General features: G+C 42.6%; 2 protein-coding genes across 3 annotated transcripts in view; one reads left to right on the forward strand and one right to left on the reverse strand.

Annotated features, from left to right (window-relative positions):
- etnk1 (ethanolamine kinase 1) overlaps window positions 1-9,291 on the reverse strand; it is a 30,826-nt gene extending 21,535 nt beyond the window's left edge. The window contains exon 1 of the mRNA XM_053650853.1: window positions 8,957-9,291. Within this exon, the coding sequence (XP_053506828.1) occupies window positions 8,957-9,103 (147 nt within the window). The 5' untranslated portion in view covers window positions 9,104-9,291. The remainder of the gene's footprint in view (window positions 1-8,956) is intronic.
- A 2,638-nt stretch (window positions 9,292-11,929) lies between these two features.
- strap (serine/threonine kinase receptor associated protein) lies at window positions 11,930-21,927 on the forward strand. 2 transcript variants are annotated; one of them, XM_053650855.1, is made up of 10 exons: window positions 11,930-12,239; window positions 12,486-12,666; window positions 14,203-14,338; window positions 16,461-16,542; window positions 18,356-18,428; window positions 18,870-18,969; window positions 19,121-19,258; window positions 19,969-20,105; window positions 20,336-20,485; window positions 21,069-21,927. In XM_053650855.1, the coding sequence occupies exons 2-10, from the start codon at window positions 12,555-12,557 to the stop codon at window positions 21,128-21,130; spliced, it is 990 nt and encodes a 329-aa protein (XP_053506830.1). In that variant the 5' UTR covers window positions 11,930-12,239; window positions 12,486-12,554; the 3' UTR covers window positions 21,131-21,927. The 2 variants fall into 2 exon arrangements, with proteins under 2 accessions (XP_053506830.1, XP_053506829.1); XM_053650854.1 differs by having other exon boundaries at window positions 11,945-12,239; window positions 12,539-12,666.
- The last annotated feature ends 1,122 nt before the right edge of the window (window positions 21,928-23,049 follow it).

Consider the following 23,049-nt stretch of genomic DNA (forward strand, 5'->3'; position numbering starts at 1 on the left):
GAAATGAACACGAGTCACGTACCGAAGGCTTTCTCCAAAATATGACTCTCATACAAGAAGCAACTTTTATACACTGATGGCTTTTTTTTTCTTTCCTTCCAAACACACGTCTTTTTATTTCCAATACCCTACATCGCTAATACTAAACATTTTATTACTATTTCCATGGTGCGCGTGTAGAACCTCTCTCCTCTCCTGCGCCGATCTCTAGTTTCAAAAGTTCCTGCCGTCATAAAACAGCCCTGAAATAAAAATGGCCGCCACAGTGGTTCAGCGCCTTAGATTTCGAACCGCTCGTATACATGTCTCACACGTGTGCTGTTTCTGTGGTGAGAGAGAGAGAGAGAGAGAGAGAGAGAGATGCAGATACTTCCTCCACATGAAGCGACATGCAAGCAAATCATTTTTTTCCTTCCTTCTCCAATGTAGCAAACCGCAGTTTTTATATTTACCCACTGGGCTTTCAGCAGTGTGTTAAAACCGCTCCAAAGGAGACGACGTATTATGTACGACATATCGAGAAAAACCTTGTTATATTTGTAATTATGTAAAAATGTTTAAAAAGTCTTAATATTATCAGAAAAACATGCGACTTTATTTCTGAACGCCGGTATTTTTTAATTTTACGAACAGGAGGCGCAATATTCAGTTGTTGATGGGGTTTTTGTTTTGTTTTGCTTTGCTTTCTTTTTGGGGTTTTTTTTTTTTTTTTGGAAGGTTTCTGAGATTAGCAGCGTGCATCTGGACGCACTGACGCAACAACAAAAAAAAAAGTCCGCTTTTACTTTCACGTGCGCGCGACAGAGAGCGAGCGAGAGCTGTCGGATACGAAGCGTGCGGGACAGAGAAAGACCGCGCTCGTTCACGTTAAACGCTGCGTCATGCGTTACGTCATTCATTAAATCATCCTTAGTAATCGCCTGCTCAGGGTCACCGCTACTAGAACGTGTTTTTTTTTTGTGTGTGTTTTATTTTGTGAAATAAACCAACTGAACTATCTGTTCAACGCAAACGCTAACCGTTTCTATGAAGACGTACGGTTACATTCATACACTTCATTAGAAAGCATTCGCAAGGCGTTATACGCGCTATAGTATTATCATAGTTTACGTGACGGTTTACAACGCGATGTTTATAACGCGTTTCACGAATTCTTCATACATTGCGATATATATTATAAGCAGTGTTCATATATAGTTATAGTGTTGATGCACGATACAAAGCTGGGATCGTTTTGTGACGTACTGCTGATATAATGTAATAATAATAATAATAATAATAATAATAATAATAATAAACACTGCAGCACGCTACAGTAGTAGTAATTCAGAGCGCATAATAAAGCTAGGGCATTTTCATAAATGATTAGAACAACGTGGGAAATGCATTAGGAACACATTATAACAGGATAAGAAGAAGACATCATGAACAGTTCTCACGCCATGCTGACGTTTCTACGTGTGGAGCTGTTATCCAGAGGTTTTCCCCGGGATTAAGTTAGTGGCCGAGACCACGCCCACTCCGGGTTTCAATCCGAATACAGATACGGTTAGTGCTGTTGCTTTTCCCCGTCACTATATACATACAATGGTAACATTTACTTTCTATGAAGGTCATACGAATACATTCGTGACCTGTTATAAAGCATTCGTACGACATTTTATTTGATTGTATTCCATTATATCCCGCTGTAACTATTCACGACAAGGCGTTCCAGTTTCTAGTAACATTTATAATGAATGTACGTTTCCTAACCATGCGTCATTAGCAGGGTTTACGATGCAGTAATGCACCTGTACTAAATATAAACTTTAGTTCACTAATGCGTCATGTTTAATCGTAGAAACGCCGACAAGTTCTCAGTCAAAATACTTGACAAGACGCGGTAAAGTCCGCAGTATTATTTCCTGACGTTCTCTCTAAAACAGGTCTCGTACGGCGCTATGCAGTGGTGCCGGTTTTCTTAGGTAGTGGTGCTGTAATGTGTTTTATGTGAACATAATAATATACTGTACATGTGTTATCAATTCATAACGCATGTTAACGCTAGCTATCAAGTGTAGTGCACGTTCATGAATAATTATAGCAGTGTAATGTAATGTAATGCATTATAACACGATACCAGTGTGTTCGTAGTTCATGGTTTATTACAGCTACTACTTACGAAGGTCTTAATTATAACGAATTATACAAAGACACCAGAGAATTCACACGGCGTGACACTGCGGACATTTCCACGTCTAAACGGGGGGTTTTCCTCGGAATTAGGTAGTAAAAGGGTGCGTGTTTGATTAAAAATGAAAAGCGTCCGGGTTTAAGCCACGCCCACTCCGGGTTTAAATCCGAATACAGATACAGGTAGCGTCGTTGTATTACGCCACTTTTACAGCTGCAAAAAACAATATTTTAGTAGGCAATTATTCATATTCACACGTGTTAACGTGGCTTTATGAGTGAGAACGGCTGTAAGGGATATCGCTTAGCGTTTGTGTTTCGTTATATAACGTAAACAAACGTTAACATTTAAGCACCGTCGAGCTTGGCTGATTGTTGAGGCCGAAAAACAAATGCTGCTGGTTTTTTTTTTTTTTCAAAAAATGTCGTCTCTACCGAGACTAATCTAACGATGGCGAGTATTCCCTGTGCACGATAACGCCACACAATTGAAACGACAAAAATAAGGAATTTAACGTAGGAGTCTCGAAATTCACCGATTTGTCCACGTTGTACTAGTTTTTCGCTTTTTCCCCCCGATTCCTCACTGTGACTTTCAGTCTCACCACAACAACACTTCTCCTTTTCTCTTTTTGGCATCTAAACGTGACGAACGAGTGCCGACAGATCCATGAAGCACTGTTTTTTTTCTCTCTCTCTTTTGTTTTGGAGGGGTTGTTAATCTGTAACAATGCCATTTGGGATATTTGAATATGCTCCAGGAAGCGAAGTGTCGAAGGTCGAGAAGACACTCACACGATTATAACGTCCTAAACGTTAGTCCTTGTTTAATCGCTGCTACTGAAAGTCATCTCACGGCACGTAATGTTTTTACTGCTTGGGGTGTGAGTCAATGTAAATGAGCCTTGGGGATTATTAAAGAAACGTACGGGAGTTTAAGGATATGGACGCGCGTGCAGTTATGTGTGGTTTGGTTTGAACGGCGCTGCGGTTTCACGCTACCGAACCCGATCTGCCCGACACATTCGTGTGTGCGTGTGAATGCATGAACAGTTTGTTTCACTTATAATTTGGCCTTGCTGACAAAATAAAACCCCAACAATGTCACCGAGTATTCATCTGTACAGTGTTTGTGTGCGGCAGCACTGCCGTGAATGAGGAGGAACGTGGTATATGTTGTGTCACTCCACCCTCGCTGTTGTGTTTGCTCCTAAAACTGCGTCATTAGCTCCGTCTTTGATACAAAAGAGGCACACAGACGTTATAGAGTCAGAGACTCACACATACAAATCCTCATTGTCTCCGGGTCTAAAGTGGATCTGGAATATTCCAAATCCCTAATCATGTGCACTATCAGGAGATTCTTCGGAAAGAGGCAAGAAGAATGACAGGAATTTTATTTTTGTACAAGGGTTTGGCATGTGCTGACCGAGCGCTCCGTTTTGCTTCATTTCATCGTGGACGGGTGAAAAAAACAAAACAAAACAAAAAAAAAAACAGTCCGGCGTGTGCTACGCCCTCGGCGCAGATTGGATACACGAGCGTGTGATGTCGCCGCCTCCTTCACTTCCACTGGGAAACAGGATGTTCCCTGGTGTTTGGGAACAAAACATGGCTTTATGCGTAAGAGAAATAACCGAGTAACTTTAATAACGGCTCTCGCGTCATCTTTTTGAAAACGTTTCATTTTGCAGACGGACCCAGACGCCGTTATTTTTTACGCGGTACGTCCTCGCTACGTATAAACACCGCCTCGGTGTATCTGAACCTGTGATTTGAAGATCTGCACAGCGTCGTGACCGAGACCCTGCAGCTTATTTAATGCACACAGAAGAAGAAGAAGAAGAAGAAAAAAGCAGCCAGGACGTAGCTAACACTCAAACCTGTTCGGCTAAAGAGAAGTATCCGGTCTCCATGGCGCTCGCTGGAGAAGTCAGCACAATAAACCCGGCGGAAACCCGAGCCGTAATACAGAACGGACTGAACTGGTTTGAGTTTCTGCGTCTTTTCACAACACGCTCTCGACCCAACCTACGTTTGTCATCCAAATAAAAGGGAAATAAGCTGAGTTACACGCAGCACGGCAACATCCTCCGTCGCGAGTTTAACAGCGTGTAAAAGAAATACAGCCGATTTTGATAAAGTTATCACCACATGAACCCAAAAAAAAAGAGAAGTAGTTCTCAGTCGTGTTCGTGCGCCACTCCCCAGAAAGAAGCTAACACGCAAAAATAAACTGATATATTTATAATCCCTTCGTATGCTGGATAAAATATTCTATTTTTGTGCATTTAGTGTTACTTCTATAAAACAAGTGCTTTTTTTTTTCTTTTTTTTAATTAGAATTTGTTTAATTTTTCACCACTAAAATCACTAAACACACCAAATAACAGACTTTACATAAATAAACAGTTTGAAATTTTATTATATAATCATATAAGCAAATATGTCAAATGTTTTGGGGGGGTTTTGTGTGCTTTTAGTGTTGTTTCTACATGATAAGTGCTTTTCTTAGGGAGGGGGGGATGGGAGAAAGAGAATTTTACAGAAAAGCTTTAACGCTTCCCCCAGAGGAACGTCTTCTCAGAGGAAGAGTTCAAAATAAATAAATGACTAGTTTTAAAGATTGTAGATCTCCCACCTCTGTCGCTAGATCCTGCAAGATTTAACAGCGAACAACGCTGGGTTTTTTTTTTTCTCCCCTCATACGGTAGCTGTCCTCTCGTATTAGCGTGTGACGCGGCTATAATTAAAATGATTATTCACATCCAAGCAACATTAGAATTAAACGCCCGGGGAAAATATGCAAACGATGGTGACCGGTTGGACCGGACTTCGACTTCTCGTCCGCATGAAAATCAAGCGTCCTTGGCCGCAAACGATCGCTAAATGAAATCCTGTACCTCTGCTGAAGTTAGAAAGTTTCAAACGCGGCTTGTCATGTTACTGAGGAACCGTAATGGCGTATATTTGAAAAACAGCTTTACCTCTGACTGTTACAAAGCACCGACACTGGAGACTCCTTCCATCAGTGTTTACATAGACGCACGCGTCCTCCTTACGGAAAACGTCCCCACATCAACCGGAGCACGCTTTGTAAGATTCGTTCATGTTAAGTGAGATCGATGGGAACGATACCGTATCCGTATCGATTTTTGAAATATTTTAACGATCTGTAGCTGCAGGACCGTATCAGAGCTGCTGTTATAGACAAGTAATAATGCGCAGATCGGTCGACGTGAATGTCACTCTGTCGGTTTAATAAACATTTAATGTGACGTGATGTAGATTAAAGATACGGTAACGCCAATAAAACACCGGCAGTCTGTGGAATATCACTCGACTTTACCTAGTCGGAGAAGATCCTACGAGAGCGTCCGCGCTCTGTCTGCGTCGTTTATCTTAGCCCCGGGTGGAAAATGTGACGTTTCTGTGCCGCGTGCAACACGATCCTACGTTAACCCGTAGGACCTGCAGCTTCGCGTGACCGGTTATTTCAGCCACGCTCATGCAAAGGAAGCACAATTTTACAGCCACGATTCCACACAGGTCTGCTCTTCCGAGTCCACAACGTGACGTGGCTAAAAATAGATGTGACTCCGACATCTATTTGTAATCTATTCATGAAACATCTGGCCTGTTTGTCGTATCAGTGGCTCGGTGACGATTAGATTCTGTGATCCTGGTAGAAAACTCGACACGTTTTATCGGAAAGGTCTGTCGTCGACGTTCGTACCGTCAGCCAAAAGCCTCCAGCTGAACCGCACACAGAAGCCTTCGTGCTATTTTTTGTGCGGGGAAACTGAGATAACGTCTATTAACGCTAAAAAATCAAACGCAGAGTGTCACGAAACGTTCCAACCAGATGTTTTGTGCTTTAAAAATTGGTGTTTCCACGGAGACTGTTCGTGAGAGTTAGTCATTTGAGGCTTTAAGTCTGTTTAGTTGTTGTTCAGCGCTTGCTTTGAGATATTTCTACCTAATAAATATCCAGGTACTGCATACGTGATGGGTGCAGAGTCAGTGTTTGAGCTATAAAAACTCTTCAGTGAGCTTGGCGTGAACCAAAAAAAAATAAAAATAAATCCTACACAGGATCGTCAACCAATTATCCTTACGAATGTGGCATGCTGTACAATTAAATAGAAAAGACAGTCCCACAAACTTTGTAGCTAGATTTAGTGACCGTTTAGAACCATTTGGTGACTTTATTTAAGAAAGAGGGCAATTAGTGACTTTCCTGGATTCGATACGGCTCTCCAACTCATATCACAGCTGTGTAAGAGTAGATTCGCTCAACTTCTCTAACCACCAATCACTGATCACCATTGTTCTCAACGTCCAATCACTGATCACCATTATTCTCAACGTCCAATCATGGACCACCATTATTCTCAATGGCCAATCACTGATCACCACTGTTCTCAACGTCCAATCACTGATCACTATTGTTCTCAACGTCCAATCACTGATCACCATTATTCTCAACGTCCAATCATGGACCACCATTATTCTCAATGGCCAATCACTGATCACCATTGTTCTCAAGATCCAATCACTAATCACCACTGTTCTCAACGTCCAATCACTGATCACTATTGTTCTCAACATCCAATCACTGATCACCATTGTTCTCAACGTCCAATCACTGATCACTATTGTTCTCAACGTCCAATCACTGATCACTATTGTTCTCAAGATCCAATCACTGATCACCACTGTTCTCAACGTCCAATCACGGATCATCATTGTTCTCAACGTCCAATCACGGATTAACCATTGTTCTCAACATCCAATCACTGATCACCATTATTCTCAACGTCCAATCACTGATCACTATTGTTCTCAACGTCCAATCACTGATCACTATTGTTCTCAACGTCCAATCACTGATCACCATTGTTCTCAACGTCCAATCACCGATCGCTATTGTTCACAACGTCCAATCACTGATCACCATTATTCTCAACGTCCAATCATGGACCACCATTATTCTCAATGGCCAATCACTGATCACTATTGTTCTCAACGTCCAATCACTGATCACCATTGTTCTCAATGTCCAATCACGGATCACCATTGTTCTCAACATCCAATCACTGATCACCATTATTCTCAATGTCCAATCATTGACCACCATTATTCTCAATGGCCAATCACTGATCACCAATGTTCTCAACATCCAATCACTGATCACCACTGTTCTCAAGGTCCAATTACGGATCACCATTATTCCTAATGACCAATCACTGATCACCATTGTTCTCAATGTCCAATCACTGATCACCATTGTTCCAAGCGACCAATTACGGATTACCATTATTCTCAATTCACCCTTATTCTCAATTCACCATTATGCCCAATGCCCAATCACTGATCACGATTGTTTTCAGTATCCAATCAAGGATCACTGTTACAGAGGAATTTCGCAAAATGTTGACGATTTCATTTGTAAGCGGCTTTGGACAAAAGCGTCTGCTAAATGAATAAATGTAAATGAAAAAAAAATGACCAAAAATACATTTCAATACCTATACTAATATAAATATATTTTTACATTTATTCATTTGACAGACACTTTTATTCCTGCCATTATTCCCAATGACCAATCACGGATCACGATTGTTCTCAACGTCCAATCACGGACCACGACTGTTCCCGATCGCTAATCACAGATCACGATTGTTCTCGACGTCCACCGGATCACTGTTACAGAGGAATTTCGCAAAACGTTGCTGATTATTAGATTTATGTGAGATTTAAAACTGACACATGACCAAAAAATACATTTTCATACCTACACCGATAAATATTTTACATTTATTCATTCGACAGATGTTTTTTTTTATCCACTGAGCTGAGCGGTTGAAGGTCACGGTTCTTGCTCTGTGGCCCAACACCTTGGTGGTGCCGGGACTCAGCCTCACGACCTTCTGATCGGTAGTTTAGAAACCTAACTGCTGAGCAACCATTGTGTTTATCGCTCTAGACAACCAACTTTCCTGTAAATCTCTCTTTCCAGAGCGTGTTCATCACTGAAACACTACAATGATGGTATTTATGAGGCCTGAGAGTGCAAATTTATGCGTACTGCATACAAAATGTCCATTTTCGAAGACGTTATCAGCAAGATACCAACAATCCTTGTTGATAAAAACAGCAACCTGTTCAGGTGTAGTGTCTTGCCTTGAAGTGTGGCGTTTTGTTTTTATTGATTTATTTCTATTTGTCGGAACTCGCGGAAGTCGAATGCAGCCGCAGCACCGATTTTATGCTCCTGTCGAGGAAATCCCCATCATCTAGATGAAACTGAGTGTGTGTGATGAAGTGTCGCGTCTTGAGATCGTTTAGACGTGTATTTGAGAGAGAATAACGGTGGATAAAGTGTAGAAATAGCCTTTGAATGAGATGTCGGAAATTAGAAAGGAAGATTTTTTTTTCCTTCCTCTTGATGACACGTGAAGGCAGAATAAACGCCCTCTGGCGCTCCCCCACCCACCCACATCCCTCCAATCACCACGCAAACTGCGTCCCTGGGGGTGCTACAAGTGGAGAGACAGACTATCCTGAAATATCCTGAAATATCCTGGAATATCCTGAAATATCCTGAATGTCGGAAACGCAGGTTCGGCCGCGGCGCGCTGTGACGCAGCTGCGCCTGGAGATGTACCTCCTGCGCGCTCAGTGGCCAGTCGGGGATTTACTCATTATTACGCATATAATGGTTCGTGAAGAAGATGCGTGAAGAAGGCGTAAGGGGACCTGTACACAGATTTGTTACCTTCATTTTGACCTCAGTGGGTTTCCAGTGCGGTCTGAGCGCCTTGATGAGCTGCAGCGCTGCTGGTCTGTAGTCGTGCTCGTCCACGGTCACGTCCAGTTTGGGCACGACAGGAGCACTCTCAGGGACGTGGATGTAGTTCGCCATGGGTTAGGAATGAAACGCTTGTCTCGTGCAAGGTTAAGATATATATTTTTTTTCTCAAGGTTTAAGTCGGAAAGCGCTGCTGCAGTAGTTTCCGTATAAATGCGCTGCGTCGGACCCGGGAGCGGAATTTAAAGCGGGTTAGTGTTAATGCAGCACGGCTACGCCTTCTCTTCTTCTCCCGCCCCTCTGGAGGAAAAGAGCGCGCAGTGCATGCTGGGTCCTCTGTGTGACTCATCCCTTTACATCAGTATGGGTAAAGGAGGAAGAACGATCTGATGATAGGAGGAGGATTCTTAGATCACACGTGCAATAACAACTTATTATTAGAAAAAAAAAACTTTATGAGAACAGTGTTGCTATAAAACCTATGGTGTTATGGAGACAGACTTGTCCTTCATTATCGTTTGATAATGCCTGGTGTGAACACAACTGACTTGTAATAGTCTATACCACCTGAGGTTAAAGACAGTCCTAGTAGAATCTTTTTTACCCTTGTAATTGATTCTTATCTAGTTTACCAATCACTGATCGCCATTGTTGTCAATGTCCAATCACAGATCACTATTATTCACAACGGCCAATCACTGATCAGCATTATTCCCGACCACCAATTACCGATCACCATTATTCTCAACGTCCAATCACAGATCACTATATTAACAACGGCCAATCACTGATCAGCATTATTCCCAACCAACAATCCCTGATCACGATTGTTCTCAATGTCCAATCACGGATCACCATTATTCCCAACTAAAAATCTACAAAATCTATGGTGTTATGGAGACAGACTTGTCCTTCATTATCTTTTGATAATGCCTGGTCTGAACACAACTAACTTGTAATAGTCTATACCACGTGAGGTTGAAGACAGTCCTAGTAAATCCTTTCTTTTTTTACTCTTGTAATTGATTCTTATGTAAATTTATGGAAATCCAACCGGAATGTTCTTTCTGTGGCTCCGAAGACGAATCAGTGCCTCATCTAGCCTCTTTTTTCACACGTCCCTAATATATTCAACCTCATTCTGGACTGAGATTGCACTGCTTATTTATTTATTTTTTTACTTAATTCAATAACTTGAATAATCGATACGAAAAAAGAAACGGTCCTGTTATTATTCATAAACATCCACGAATCCAGAGAATCCAGAGTGACAGCCTCGAATCCTGATTTTACTTTGCTTCACTTTAAGGTTTTGCCGATTCCCTCCGTAAATTACAAACAAACAAACAAACAAAAAGGCATTAAAACATCTCAGGCTTTAAATACAAAAAAAGCATCCATTATAAATGAAGATGTAGGTTACAGTTTAAAAAGACAAATGGGGGGGCTACACAAAACCTTCTTGTCTATGTTACGCTCCTCTATAGACGCATTGTTTATATAATGTATGTTCTTTAAGTATTCAATACAAAACATTGTTCCGTTCTAGGCAAAGCAAAGCACTTAGTCATGGCCAATAGCTCACTGATCTACATGTCGATACGATACCAGGTGATACCGAGCCCGGAACCTCGGTACTGATACTCTCAGACGTCTTCTTGTACAAGTAAAAATGAGAAATCCGCATTTCCTTTAATGAGAATTTATTTGTAAATAAGGATTACATGGGTGACTGTTCTGTCTTTGTGTCCTGTTCCAGGTGTGTGTTCCCGCTCTGTTCCCAGTGTTCCTGGGACAGACTCCACATCCACCCCTCACCCTGACCCGGATAAAGTGCTTACTGGTGATGAACGAATGAATGAATAATTACTGTTCGTGTGTAGACAAAGCAAACTGTATTGATATTTTTATATGAGGATCGCATTTTAAAATGTCAGGATAGAAAGAATGAATGAATTAGTGTAATTATTTTATGGACAGACTTTATCTCTTGTATGAGCACAAACACTAGTTTTGGAAAGTTTAGGAATCTCAATTCTTCACTTTTCATTGTGCACAATTTTGTAATAAATGTAGTAGTATTTGTTTGTTCTTGTGAATGTTGTGACATTTTATAGGCCTACTTTAACGATTTCATCGAAATAAATGCAATATTTTTAAATGACCGGATTTGTTACCCTTTTCCTTAATTTCCAGAAACACTTTTTTTTAGTTTATTAAAATAAAATTGCGTCTTTTAGACATGACACCCTGAGTATAAATACGTTATAACAATTAATTAAAGAGGCTCTGAGGAAAACGGCACTGTTGTTGCAGTGTTTTTGTTTCAACTCGGACATAATTTTCTGGACCATCTATATGTGAGTCCATCTCAAATGACTCCCTGTTATTCACGTAGTGCACTAGGTAGGGTGTAGAACCCGTTATGTCACACAGTGTAAGTGCACTTCTACAGGAAATACGCGGTGGTTTGGAATCCAGCCCATAAATGTCTCTTAGCAACCTGTTGGTTTCGAGGCTCCTTATTGACTTTGTTGCTAGACTGATTCAGTGACTTTATTCACGAAAATAAAAAGAGGCTCGACACAAAACTGACGCCATTTTGAGCAGACGTTATGATTATACAAGCCGGGAGAGCAACTTCACTCGACTCGCCGCTAGGGTGTAATGCCAACGACCAATCACTGATCACTATTGTTCGAAAAGACCAATCACTGATCAGTATTGTAAGAAACGCCCAATCACTGATCATCATCTAAATTGTTTGTCCCGCCCACACAAACACGATCTAATTTGTCGTTTGTTTGTTTTGTTTTTTTAGATTTCATACGCATATAAGTAAATGGTTAGGCTGTGATGCCGTGACCAAAGTTTTTTTTTTTTTACCTATAAGAAATACATTTATAATGTTTAATCTGAAAATATATATATATAAAATATATACAGAAAAAAAATCGTTCCATGCAAATAATCATGACGCTACAATGAATATGCAAATCAGCCCATGGCGCCCTCTATCGGTCTTTATGAGCATTAGCGTTAGCGTTAGCATTAGCGATTTCCCCCGTGGGAAAGACTGACCAACGGTGTTCCGGTGTAGCTTCAGCCGGTGGCACAGCACTTTGCACTGGGTGCGCGGTTCTTCGCTAAGCTCTCCGCGTCACGAAGTCCACCTTTAGTGCTCTCTCTGTCCTGCCTGGAGGAACCGTTAGCGTGTTGTTTACATTGCTGTCTGCGCGCGCTGTCACAGGTGCAGTAAATGCTAAGCTAGGCGCCTAGCTGTGTGGTGTTAAGCTAACGTGGCTAGTTACCTAGCTTAGCGCGTGATATTTGACACATTTATTCTTTTTAAAAAACACACATACCCTTGTGAATGTTTTGGGCATATTTTACATGTTTTTATTATAATAATTATTATTATTATAATCATCTGTTCCTAATGTCTTGACCAGGCCCGGTGTTCTCTCTCTCTCTCTCTCTCTCTCTCTCTCTATAGCTATCTAACCCTAATATTCTTATTCTTCCTGTCATTTCCGGTTTCTATCCAAGGTTTAACGTTGTAGAAATGGCTATGAGGCAGACTCCTCTCACGTGTTCCGGTCACACCAGGCCTGTTGTGGATCTGGCCTTCAGCGGAATCACTCCTTATGGCTATTTTCTCATCAGTGCTTGTAAAGGTGAGTCTGAATGGCACTCATCATCCTTATTCATGTCCCATACTCACTGTATGATCATCTAATCTGAAGCAAAAGAAGAAGAAAAAACATCATCAAGCTTTTCACAGTGTCAGACGTTTAAAAACAGAAACCCGAGCTGGAAAAAAACTGAACGGAAACCCTTAAGAAGAACCTCGAAATCTTTCACTGGACACGTGACGTCACGACCTAAGATGGCCGACGCTCGTTTACGTGAAACCCACCGACAGGAAGGACGACGCGTTATCCCAGCCCGGACGAGATTTTTGATCCCGGACGGAAAATATCCAGTCCCTCCAGGGTTTCGCCGTCTCACGTATATCTGAAATTCTGACGATATTCGGAGGATCTCGCGACGATTTATTTATTTTTCAACATTACCGCCGATTTTCCGCACGTCCGGGCTGAGGCGCGTCGTGTGACGTCGTCACGACAGCCGAAGCCTTCTCCGATTCACGCGCGTCCAACACGAGTACAGCTGAAAGGTCTCGTTTACCAGCAAACATCATCAACGATTTCAGCGCTTCGAGTAGTTTTCCACAAGAGGATAAAAGCGCAAAAAAAAAAATCGCAAATTTCGGAAAAAGCCGCTTTTTTGTCCGCAAGAACCGCAGAAAAAACGTCCGCGGAATCCTGTACGTACCGAATATCACCGTTTCCCGTTAACAGACGTTTAAAAACGCAAGCCCGAGCTGAAGAACCTCTTCGTTCTTAGAAAGACGTTTTTGAGACACGACTCTCACGTCGAACGCAAAAATAAATACGTAAACAAGCCTTCGTAAAAAAAAAAGCGGGTTGAAACCGGTGGGATCGGGAAACGTGACGAGTCGCCGTCACGACCTAAGATGGCCGACGTCCACCTAAGTTCTGTCCGTTAGCGTGACGGACGTCTGGTTGAATCGTAGGTCTACCGTCAGAGGATCTTCACGGTTAACACGCGTTCGGAATATATTTTTAAAAAGCTGAAAAAGGACACGCTGAGAAAGAAGAACCTCTTCGTTCTCGGACAGACGTTTTTGAGACGCAGCTCTCTCGGCGCGTACGTAAAAGAGTTCTTTATCGCGATCTGTCGCTGTCTCGAAACTCACATGGCCGACGCCCGTCTCGGTTCTGCCCGTGTGAGAGATTCCTGGTTAAAATCCTAACTAGCGCGTTACCATGACTACGACGCACGTCTTAAATCCACCAGTAGGAGGACGGCAAACTTGGATCGCTACGAAATAGGGTAGAATAGAGAAGCGTAAGGGAAACGTGCCCGATCGATGACGTAGGAGCGTAATCGTTTCCTTTAGTCGTAGATGTATCATCGGAGGATCTTCACGAAGAACATACGCGCTTCTTCACGGTCTGTTATCGAGTGCGCACCCGATTTTATTGCGTGACGAGCCTAAATCACGTCCTGACGGTATTTGTCACGTTATTGTTATTTCGCTTAGCACCGTGACACCTGTATGCAAATTTATGCAAATCAGTCTTTAGTATGACATAACACCTTCTCTCTTCTTTCCTCCTGGGCAGATGGTAAACCAATGTTGCGCCAGGGAGACACAGGGGACTGGATCGGGACGTTCTTGGGTCACAAAGGTGCTGTTTGGGGCGCCACCTTAAACAAAGAAGCTACGAAGGCGGCTACGGCGGCTGCCGATTTCTCTGCGTAAGGAAAAAACTCCACACTCTGGTTGTTTTTGAAATATTTCTGCGGCGTTTAGCGATTGTGGAGGATGTTGCTGGCGATTTTAAAAAAAAAAACGTAAACGGTCTCCAAGGTTTTCTTCACATCGCTCAGCCGTCATATTAATAATCGTGCAGACGTCCCAGAATGCAATTCGGCTATACGAGCGCGTATATTCGCGTGGCTAGTTAGTGATCTATGCGATGATGTAGATAAGGTATAAAAGGTTTGGAAGGTGATCAGACCGAAGCACTAAAGCTCCGCCGCATCGCTCTCTTTTGTTAAAAGTTGAAGCGAGGGCTTAATAACACTGCAGCACTACGAGCAGAACAGCACTGTGGGTAATTTAGGAACGTGAAAATGGATCTTTTTTTTTTTTTTTAACCTCGTGCTCGCTAACCGAACCCGCGTTGCTCTGGACGTAGCATTTGTTCAACAAATCGACCAGTTTCTGGTCACAAACCCTCGAGTTTGTTTATCAGCTGTTAAGTCGAGCTCCGACGCCCACAAAACTCCATAAAAGGTCACGTGCACAGAGCTGGGACGTGAAACGAACAATCAGGGTGAAGGCTGAAAAAAACCAGAATCCGGAAGTTGTTTTGATTCACTTCTACAGTGCTGTGAAAAAGTATTTGCCCCATCCTGATTTCTTCTGTTTTTGTGTATCTCATACTGAATAGTTTTAGATCTTTTAATTTTTTTTTAATTGAAGCAAAAACACGAAAAAGTTATCCATCACCTGTGTGAAAAACCAATTGCCGGCTTAAACTTCAAACCTGGTTGTGCCACCTTTAGCAGCAATAAGTGCAACCAAACTCTTCCGATAACTGGAGATCAGTCTTTCACTGCGCTGTGGTGGAATTTTGGCCCACTTCTCTTTGCAGAACTGCTTTAGTTCAGCCACACTGGAGGCACACTGTTTCAGCCATTCAGAGGTGGACTTACTCCTATGCTTTAGATCACTGTCTTGCTGCGTAATCCAGTTGCGCCTGCGTTTCAACTTACGGACTGAAGACCGGACATTCTCCCTTAGAGTTTCTTTCAATTACTGCAAGTTGTCCAGGCCCTGAAGCAGCAAAGCATCCCCACACCATCACACTGCCTCCACCACCATGCTTGATCGTAGGTATGATGTTTCATGTTTTTGTGGAATATTGGCGTTTGGTTTACGCCAGATGTAACGGGACGTCTGTCTTCCAAACAGTTCCACTTTCGACTCCTCAGTTCACAGAACATTCTCGCTAAAGGTTTGAGGATCGTCGAGGTGTGTTTGGGCAAGTGTTTGGACGAGTCTTAATGTTCTTCTGGGTCAGCAGTGGTTTTCACCTCAACACTCTTCCATGGAGCCATTTTCCCCCAGTGTCTTTCTGATAGTGGAGTCATGAACAGTGACCTTTATTGATGCAAGAGAGGCCTGTAGGTCCTTTTGATGTTGTCCTTGGCTCTTTTGTGACTTCCTGGATGAGTCTTCGCTGTGCTCTTGGAGGAATTATGGAAGGTCGGCCTCTTCTGAGAAGGTTCACTACTGCACTGAGTTTTTCCATTTGGAGATAACGGAGTCCCAGAGCCTTTGAAATATCTTCGTAACCCTTCCCAGACTGATGTATTTCAATCACCTTCTTCCTCATCATTTCTGGAATTTCTTTCAACTTTGTCACAGTGTGTTATTCAGTAAGTAACCAACTTCATGCTGTTGAGAGAGTTCTATTTAAGTGTTGATGTGATTGAACAGGGTTTGCAGTAATCAGACCTGGTTGCGTCTAGTCCAGCTGAACCCCGTTATGAATGCAGTTTCACAGATTCGGGGAGTTAGTAACTACGGGGGCAAAAACATTTTCACACAGAGAAATGTTTAAAAACTCTTTTGTGTTTACTCAGGTTGCCTTTGTTTTAGCTTAGATTTTGTTTAAATTTCTGAAACTGTTTAGTATGAGAGATGCACAAAAACAGAAGAAATCAGGATGGGGGGGTAAATACTTTCTAACAGCAGGATTTACGTAGAAATCCGTTCGTATCCAGCTTGATCAACGAAGTAAAACGCATCGCTGGTACCGTTATGGGTTCTAAAGGAGTGGTTCTGTTTTGTTTTTATTTAATTTTGCAGAAAGGTGTGGGACGCAGTCACGGGAGACGAGGTCCTCACGCTGGCGCACAAGCACATCGTCAAATCCGTCAACTTCACGCAGGTGAGAACATGCAGCGCAAAGAAAAACACCGTTACGCGTTTTACTCCTCTCACACCACAGCAGTACGGTAACGAATTAGGAAGAGCGCGTGGATGTAAAGCTGCACGACTGTCGGAGCTGCTGTTACAGAAAACGAATCAACACCTTGCTATTCTGACCAATCAGAATCCAGAATTTAGACACGCCTCACTCTGAATGTTTTCATTTCACAAAGCAAGGCATTATAGAAACGTTAGCGCTTTCCCTCCCTCTCTATCTCTGTCTCTACCCCGAGTCTGTGCTTTGGTAATCGAGCATGCACCTGTGTCACACCTGGCCAGGTGTTTTGTTTTTGTTTTTTTACACAATGGAAGCGGTCACTTTCTCATGACACGTACAATGATGCATCTATGATCTTCCATCGCAAAGTTTCCCTTACGAGCGCGCATACGCAAAGAAGACCTTCAAATCACAGTGCTGATGCTGATGTGATATTTTATATATATATTATTATTATTTTATATATATTACAATAACAACTTGGTGGTTAAGGCTCTGTGTTACTGATCGGAAGGTCGGGGGTTCGAGCCCCAGCACTGCCAAGCTGTCACTGTTGGGCCCTTGAGCAAGGCCCTTAACCCTCTCTGCTCCAGGGGGCGCTGTATCATGGCTGACCCTGCACTCTGACCCCAACTTCCTAACATGCTGGGATATGCGAGGAAAATAATTTCACGGTGCTGTAATGTATACGTGATCATACAGTCACACTGCACTTTCTCGTCCCCGCGCTCGAGCTCGGCCGTGCAAACCACCCACTTTGCATTTTCCCCGTTAACGCCGAGTAGCGCATTTTTAGTTCATTCGTGTGAACTTTTTTCATGTTATTTAAATACATTCGAATTAATTTAAAATATATTTAAATGACAAACAAATGGTATACCGCGCTAAATCGCGCACCGTAGGCTACATTCCGGTCCTGAACACTCTGGACGGACGCAACACGCCCACAAGCGTCACTCGGGTTAGTGACGTGCTCCCGTCTCACGTCCTCGCTTTTCGAGTTCGTAGATGTGTAATAAGGTCGATCAGTACACGTTCGACTTGAGACTAGCAGACCTAGCTAACGATAGTCACGTGTTTGAGGCCGACCGATCGACCGGTTTTGCTGATTAACTGGCACCGATAAATGATCGAGTATTGGCAAAAACCCACACGGATTACACAGCACGAGAGCGGCCTCTAGAGGTGGAAATAAAAACTATCTGACAAATTTTGTTGTGTTATTTGCATTGTTTTTGATTAATTAATTGTCCTTCGTTTTTATTTGTTATTCCAAGTGTTACTTTTTGGTAACTCCACTCCAATGAATGTACATTTACTTTTAGATTTATTAATAGTTAAAATATATTTATTATTTATTTCAGTTAAAGAAGTACAGTAACTTTTCATGGTACAGTCAGTACTGTTTGTTTTTGTCATAAAGTTCAGCAGTATCAATCTGTAACGTCCTCTATCATCTAGTTAACGTCAGCTAGCTAGATTTACTACGGTCTAGCTAACCACCGCTCCAAGACGGAGTGGGGAAAAAATGAAACAGAGCTGCAAATCTATCAATTTACGTATAATGTCAACGATTAAAAAGGCGTGTGATCTGGCAGATTGTTTTTTGTGTCAAAGGAATAAAACGCTTCCGGATGCGGTAACTTCGTCACGTCGCCCGGTCGTTGATTATTTTTCTGTATTTTCCCGTAACAGCATGACACGCAGTGTTTTATCCCTTATTCAATGTATATATTGTTAACCTAAACCTTCTTTTTCATATATATTTGAATAGGACAGTAGCTGCCTTTTAACAGGAGGAAATGATAAAGTGCTGCGTATTTACGACCTGAACAAGCCTGAAGCAGGTACGAAAACTAACCTCATTTTCTTATCTTTCTTACTTTCGTAAATACACCACCGCTCAAAAGTTTAGACACACTCTCTCTTTATTTTTATTTTTTCCCCACGTTTTAGAATAATAATAATAAAGTCATCAAAACTCTGGAGTAACTCAAATGGAACTATTTGTGAAAGGGAAAGTATTATCCTAACGAAAGAAACGGATACGTCGGGACGATTATATATATTTTTTTCTACGACACCGATTTCAAACGTTTAATCACACAGCTTCAGATCAAAAGCTTTTTAAGATCATGAGAAACATTTCATTCGAGTGTCCACAAACTTTTGACCGGTAGTGTGCGTGTGTGTACTTGTACATCCTAAAGTGAATACCTCGATTATATTTGCGTGAACATCAACAAGCCCTGCGTGTCGTGAATGAAACTATCGTGCTTCCTCTGTAGAGCCGCGAGAGATCTCGGGCCACACATCAGCCATTAAGAAGGCGCTGTGGTGTAACGATGATCAGCAGATCCTCTCTGCCGCCGATGATAAAACCATACGGTAACATCCTTTCATCTCTGCACGCTCCGTGCGTGCGTGCGTGCGTGCGTGCGTGCGAGTGTGTGTGTGTGGGGAGTCAGTGACTCCTCCTCCTCCTCCTCCTCCTCGCCCGAAGAGTCAACATTTGCTCTTGTTTCTGTGTCTGATTCAGTCTGTGGGATAGGAACACGGGCGAGGTGGTGAAGACGCTGTCGTTCGAGGCGTCCGTCGGCAGCATGGAGTACGTCCCTGACGGCGAGGTCCTCGTCATCACCTACGGAAGGACCGTCGCCTTCTACAACGCTCAAACGTAAATAACAAATGCTGCGGTCGCCAGGGCGGATGTCCTGTAAAGCGCAAGCTGCTCATCACACACGAGTTTACATGAAGGGCGACAGGTGTTGGAGTGTGTGTGTGTGAGAGAGTGACGGATGCCGTGTGTGTGTGTTAGACTTCCTTTGTGCCATTGCACGTGAGCCGTCTTAAAGGAATACACCAAGCAGAATAGGTTTAAGCAGCACGACCCGTAAAATACGACGAGTGTCTAAAGAGAAATCAAACTGGACGTGTGTATATATAATATATTTTAATTAAAGCTACTACAAAGACAGTAAATATATTAACAGCCAACGAAAGAGCTGTTAAATTAAAGTGACAAGCTTTTAAATAGCAGTTATTCGGGGCGCTGACGTAATTTCCACTGAAACGGGAAGTCAGGGCGGGGTATATTGAGTAGCTCCTCCCTCTTTTTAAACCGCCAATAGCGTTTAGCTCACCTCACAGCCCGGGCTAATCCGTACTTGACAAAAAAAACAACTCGGAACGAATTTTAACAGTTAGCCGATGGTTTGTATTGGGATTTGTAGTGGAAACCATTAGAATGTCTGATGGTTGTTTTTTGTTTGTTTTTTTTTTCAGCAGAGAAGCCATGCATGAATTTTAAATTCATTTACGTGTGTGTGTGTGAGATATATAATTTATTATATAACCGGTTATTCACGACGCATCCTGTGTCTGTAGCCTGGACCTGATCAAGACCGTGGACGCCCCGGCCTCCATTCACTCCGCCTCCCTGCATCCCGACAAAGACTTCTTCGTCGCAGGAGGAGACGACTTCAAACTCTACAAGTACGACTACACCACCAAGGAGGAAATGGGTAGGAACTTAAAGGAGCTTCCTGTTCATTTAGCATATTCACCGTAGTGACCGTAGTGCGGAGGCTTTTCCGGAGGTGTTTCTCACCAGCCGATGTTTACAGAGTTATTTCAGACTCGTGACATCGTTGTCGCTGATTTGAATATGCAAATCAACGTAGGAACGAAACAGTGCGTGGGGTTAAAGTGTAATCGCTGTTTTTTTTTTCTCTTCGACTCTCCCGTCTTACAGAGTCGTATAAGGGTCACTTCGGGCCTGTGCACTGCGTGCGCTTCAGTCCTGACGGAGAGCTGTACGCCAGCGGCTCCGAGGACGGGACGCTGCGCCTGTGGCAGACCGCCGTAGGGAAAACGTACGGACTGTGGAAGTGCGTGCTGCCCGGTGAGTCCTCGTCACGCCTCGCCTGAACCATCTGCATCCTTACTAACGCTGACCACACCCCGAAACATCTCCATGCATCCATACAGTACCTCAAAAATGACCACGCTAGCATCTTAACACGTGTTAAAGCCTAACACTTCTACACTAGCTAGCTAACCGCTAAAGCTCGTTTTCAAGATCAGTATATTTTAATTATATGTATATATATGTGTGTGTGTGTGTGTGTGTGTGTGTGTATATATATATATATATATATATATATATATATATATATATATATATATATATATATATATATATATGAGAGAGAGAGAGAGAGAGCGAGAGAGCTTTACAATAAGCTGAGCGATATGACGAAATAATACTGTATATAGAAATATCGCAATATCTACGATAATGGTTTTTTAATCATTACAAGCCAGCTGGAATTTCCTGCTTAAATGGTTAAACTGTTTTTATTATTTACAGCAGTTACGTTTAAAACGCGTATCGTGTGTCATAGAAATGCCCGGGGGTCGCGATACGATATTTTAGGTCGTATCGCCCTGCTCTAAGCTAAAATCTTTGCACGCTTGTCCGACAGAGGAGCTGTCTTCGGAGAACTCGGACGCTCTGTACTGCCCTCCGGCTGAGATCAAGGCCTGAGGTGTGGACCGGGAAGAGCGAGCGAGTGGAGCGGAGCGGAGAGGAGAGAGGTCCAGGACAGGCCCAGATCAGATGTGATCAGATCCCCTGCAGAGTGCTGTGCCACCTCAATCTCCATCACCCAGTAAAATAAAAGAATAAACGAGAAACGACAAAACGGCCCGCGGAGCTGAGCTTAACACGAGGAGTGCAGGGTGGGGCAATCCAGCAGCGCGTCACGCTACACGACCCACACCACGCACCAGGAGGCAGTAGTAGAGATGGGAGTGCTCACGTTCCGACTCCCAGCTGCCTGCTCTCTCTCTGATGCTGTTCAACACCATCCGGCTCCTCCACCGCGCTGCCATCACACTTACCTTACTTTCATTATTGTATCTTTTTTTTTTTCTTTCTTCCTTCCTTTTTCTTTTTTTCCTTCAGAAAGTATAAAAAAAAATTTGTGCTTTTAAACAAACAAAATGGGATACACAATGTTTCTAATTCAGTTTATTGATCTCAGTGAAGGTGATCCTGAGGAAGTGTTACGTCAAATGTAATCCACAGTGGTGTCTTGGTGTACTATATTCACCCGTCGAGTACGTCGAAATTTGGGGTGTTTTTTCGAAATGTAACGAGTAAAACTGACTTTAAGAAAAAAAAAAAAAACAGAAAAAAAAAAGTGACTTGAGTTCTTAAGTTTTTTCTTTGCAACGTGCCAGCTGTAATGTGTGGTCAATTAAAAACGTTTACGAGATATCTACCATTTACAAGTTCGTCGGCACGCTTCATTTCAATCCCTAATAAAGACATAAAGCACTCCTGAAGTTGTTGTGCCGTTGTAGGAAAGTAATCAGCGACGAAAGAGAACGTTTCGATAACGCGGGACGTCCCGACGTGTCTCATTCCTCTTACACCACAGCAGTTACTACCATTTTTATTCATTAAAGGACGATACACGCTTCTTAAAATTTTATTCATCTGTGTATAGTTACGTTTTGAAACGAGTCCTGTAGCCCTCGCACCGGAGACTCCTTCCATATAGGTGAAATAAACATCTCCTTACTTTAATAATAAAGATTATTATCAAATAAGGGAATAAATAAGCCCATAAATCGAATGTAATACAATTCTAATAAATGAATAATGATTTACGTAAAAAAAATAATAATAATAATACTGATTGATAATGGATGAATTGAATGAATCAATCCTACATTTACATGTTTTCACGTTTACATTTATTCATTCAGCGGACGCTTTTATCCAAAGCGACTTACAAATGAGGAAATACAAGCAAAGCGACGTATCACGCGGAGAAGAGTACGAGTAGAGCTACTGTACCATGCGAGGTTTTTTTATTGAGTTCTAGAGAAGCAAAATGCTCAGAGTCGGGGTGTGAGAGCAGGGGGGGGTGGGGGATGGGTTGGCAAGTTAGTTAGTTAAGGGTTAGTTAAGTGGTCTTTTGAAGACCCGCCTCTTTAGATAGTGACAGATTCTGCGGTCCGGATTGAGGTTGGAAGTTCGTTCCAGAAATTGAGGAACGGTCAGTTTGAAGGTTCTGGAAAGGGACCTCATGCCTCGCACTATACCAGGTTGCATGAGGGAACATAAACATAAACCTCGAGGAGAGTGTCGAGGTACGAAAGGGGGGGTGCTGTTCCAGACGAGGGCTTGTACGTGAGCATCAAGGCCTTGAATTTGATGCGGGCGGCTATACAGGAAGTCAGTGGAGGGAGATGAAGACGGGTGTGACGTGGGTTCTCTTGGGCTGGTTGAAGACGAGGCGTGCTGCTGCATTCTGAATCATCTGAAGGGGTTTGATGGAGCTGGCCGGGAGGCCCGAGAGTAGTGCGCTGCAGTAGTCCAGCTCTGAGATAAAAAGAGCCTGGAAGAGTCATACGACTAGTACTAATGTTTAACGTTTATACTAATGCTTCACT

The sequence above is a fragment of the Ictalurus furcatus genome, chromosome 19 (assembly GCF_023375685.1).
Source record: "Ictalurus furcatus strain D&B chromosome 19, Billie_1.0, whole genome shotgun sequence".
NCBI lineage: Eukaryota > Metazoa > Chordata > Actinopteri > Siluriformes > Ictaluridae > Ictalurus > Ictalurus furcatus.

Excerpts from the sequence above, each read along its gene's own strand:
- strap (XM_053650855.1), top strand. The coding sequence starts at position 12,555 with ATGGCTATGAGGCAGACTCCTCTCACGTGTTCCGGTCACACCAGGCCT. Across the intron at positions 18,429-18,869 it reads CCTGAACAAGCCTGAAGCAG|AGCCGCGAGAGATCTCGGGC; the intron begins GTACGAAAACTA and ends CTTCCTCTGTAG. Across the intron at positions 20,106-20,335 it reads CACCACCAAGGAGGAAATGG|AGTCGTATAAGGGTCACTTC; the intron begins GTAGGAACTTAA and ends CCCGTCTTACAG.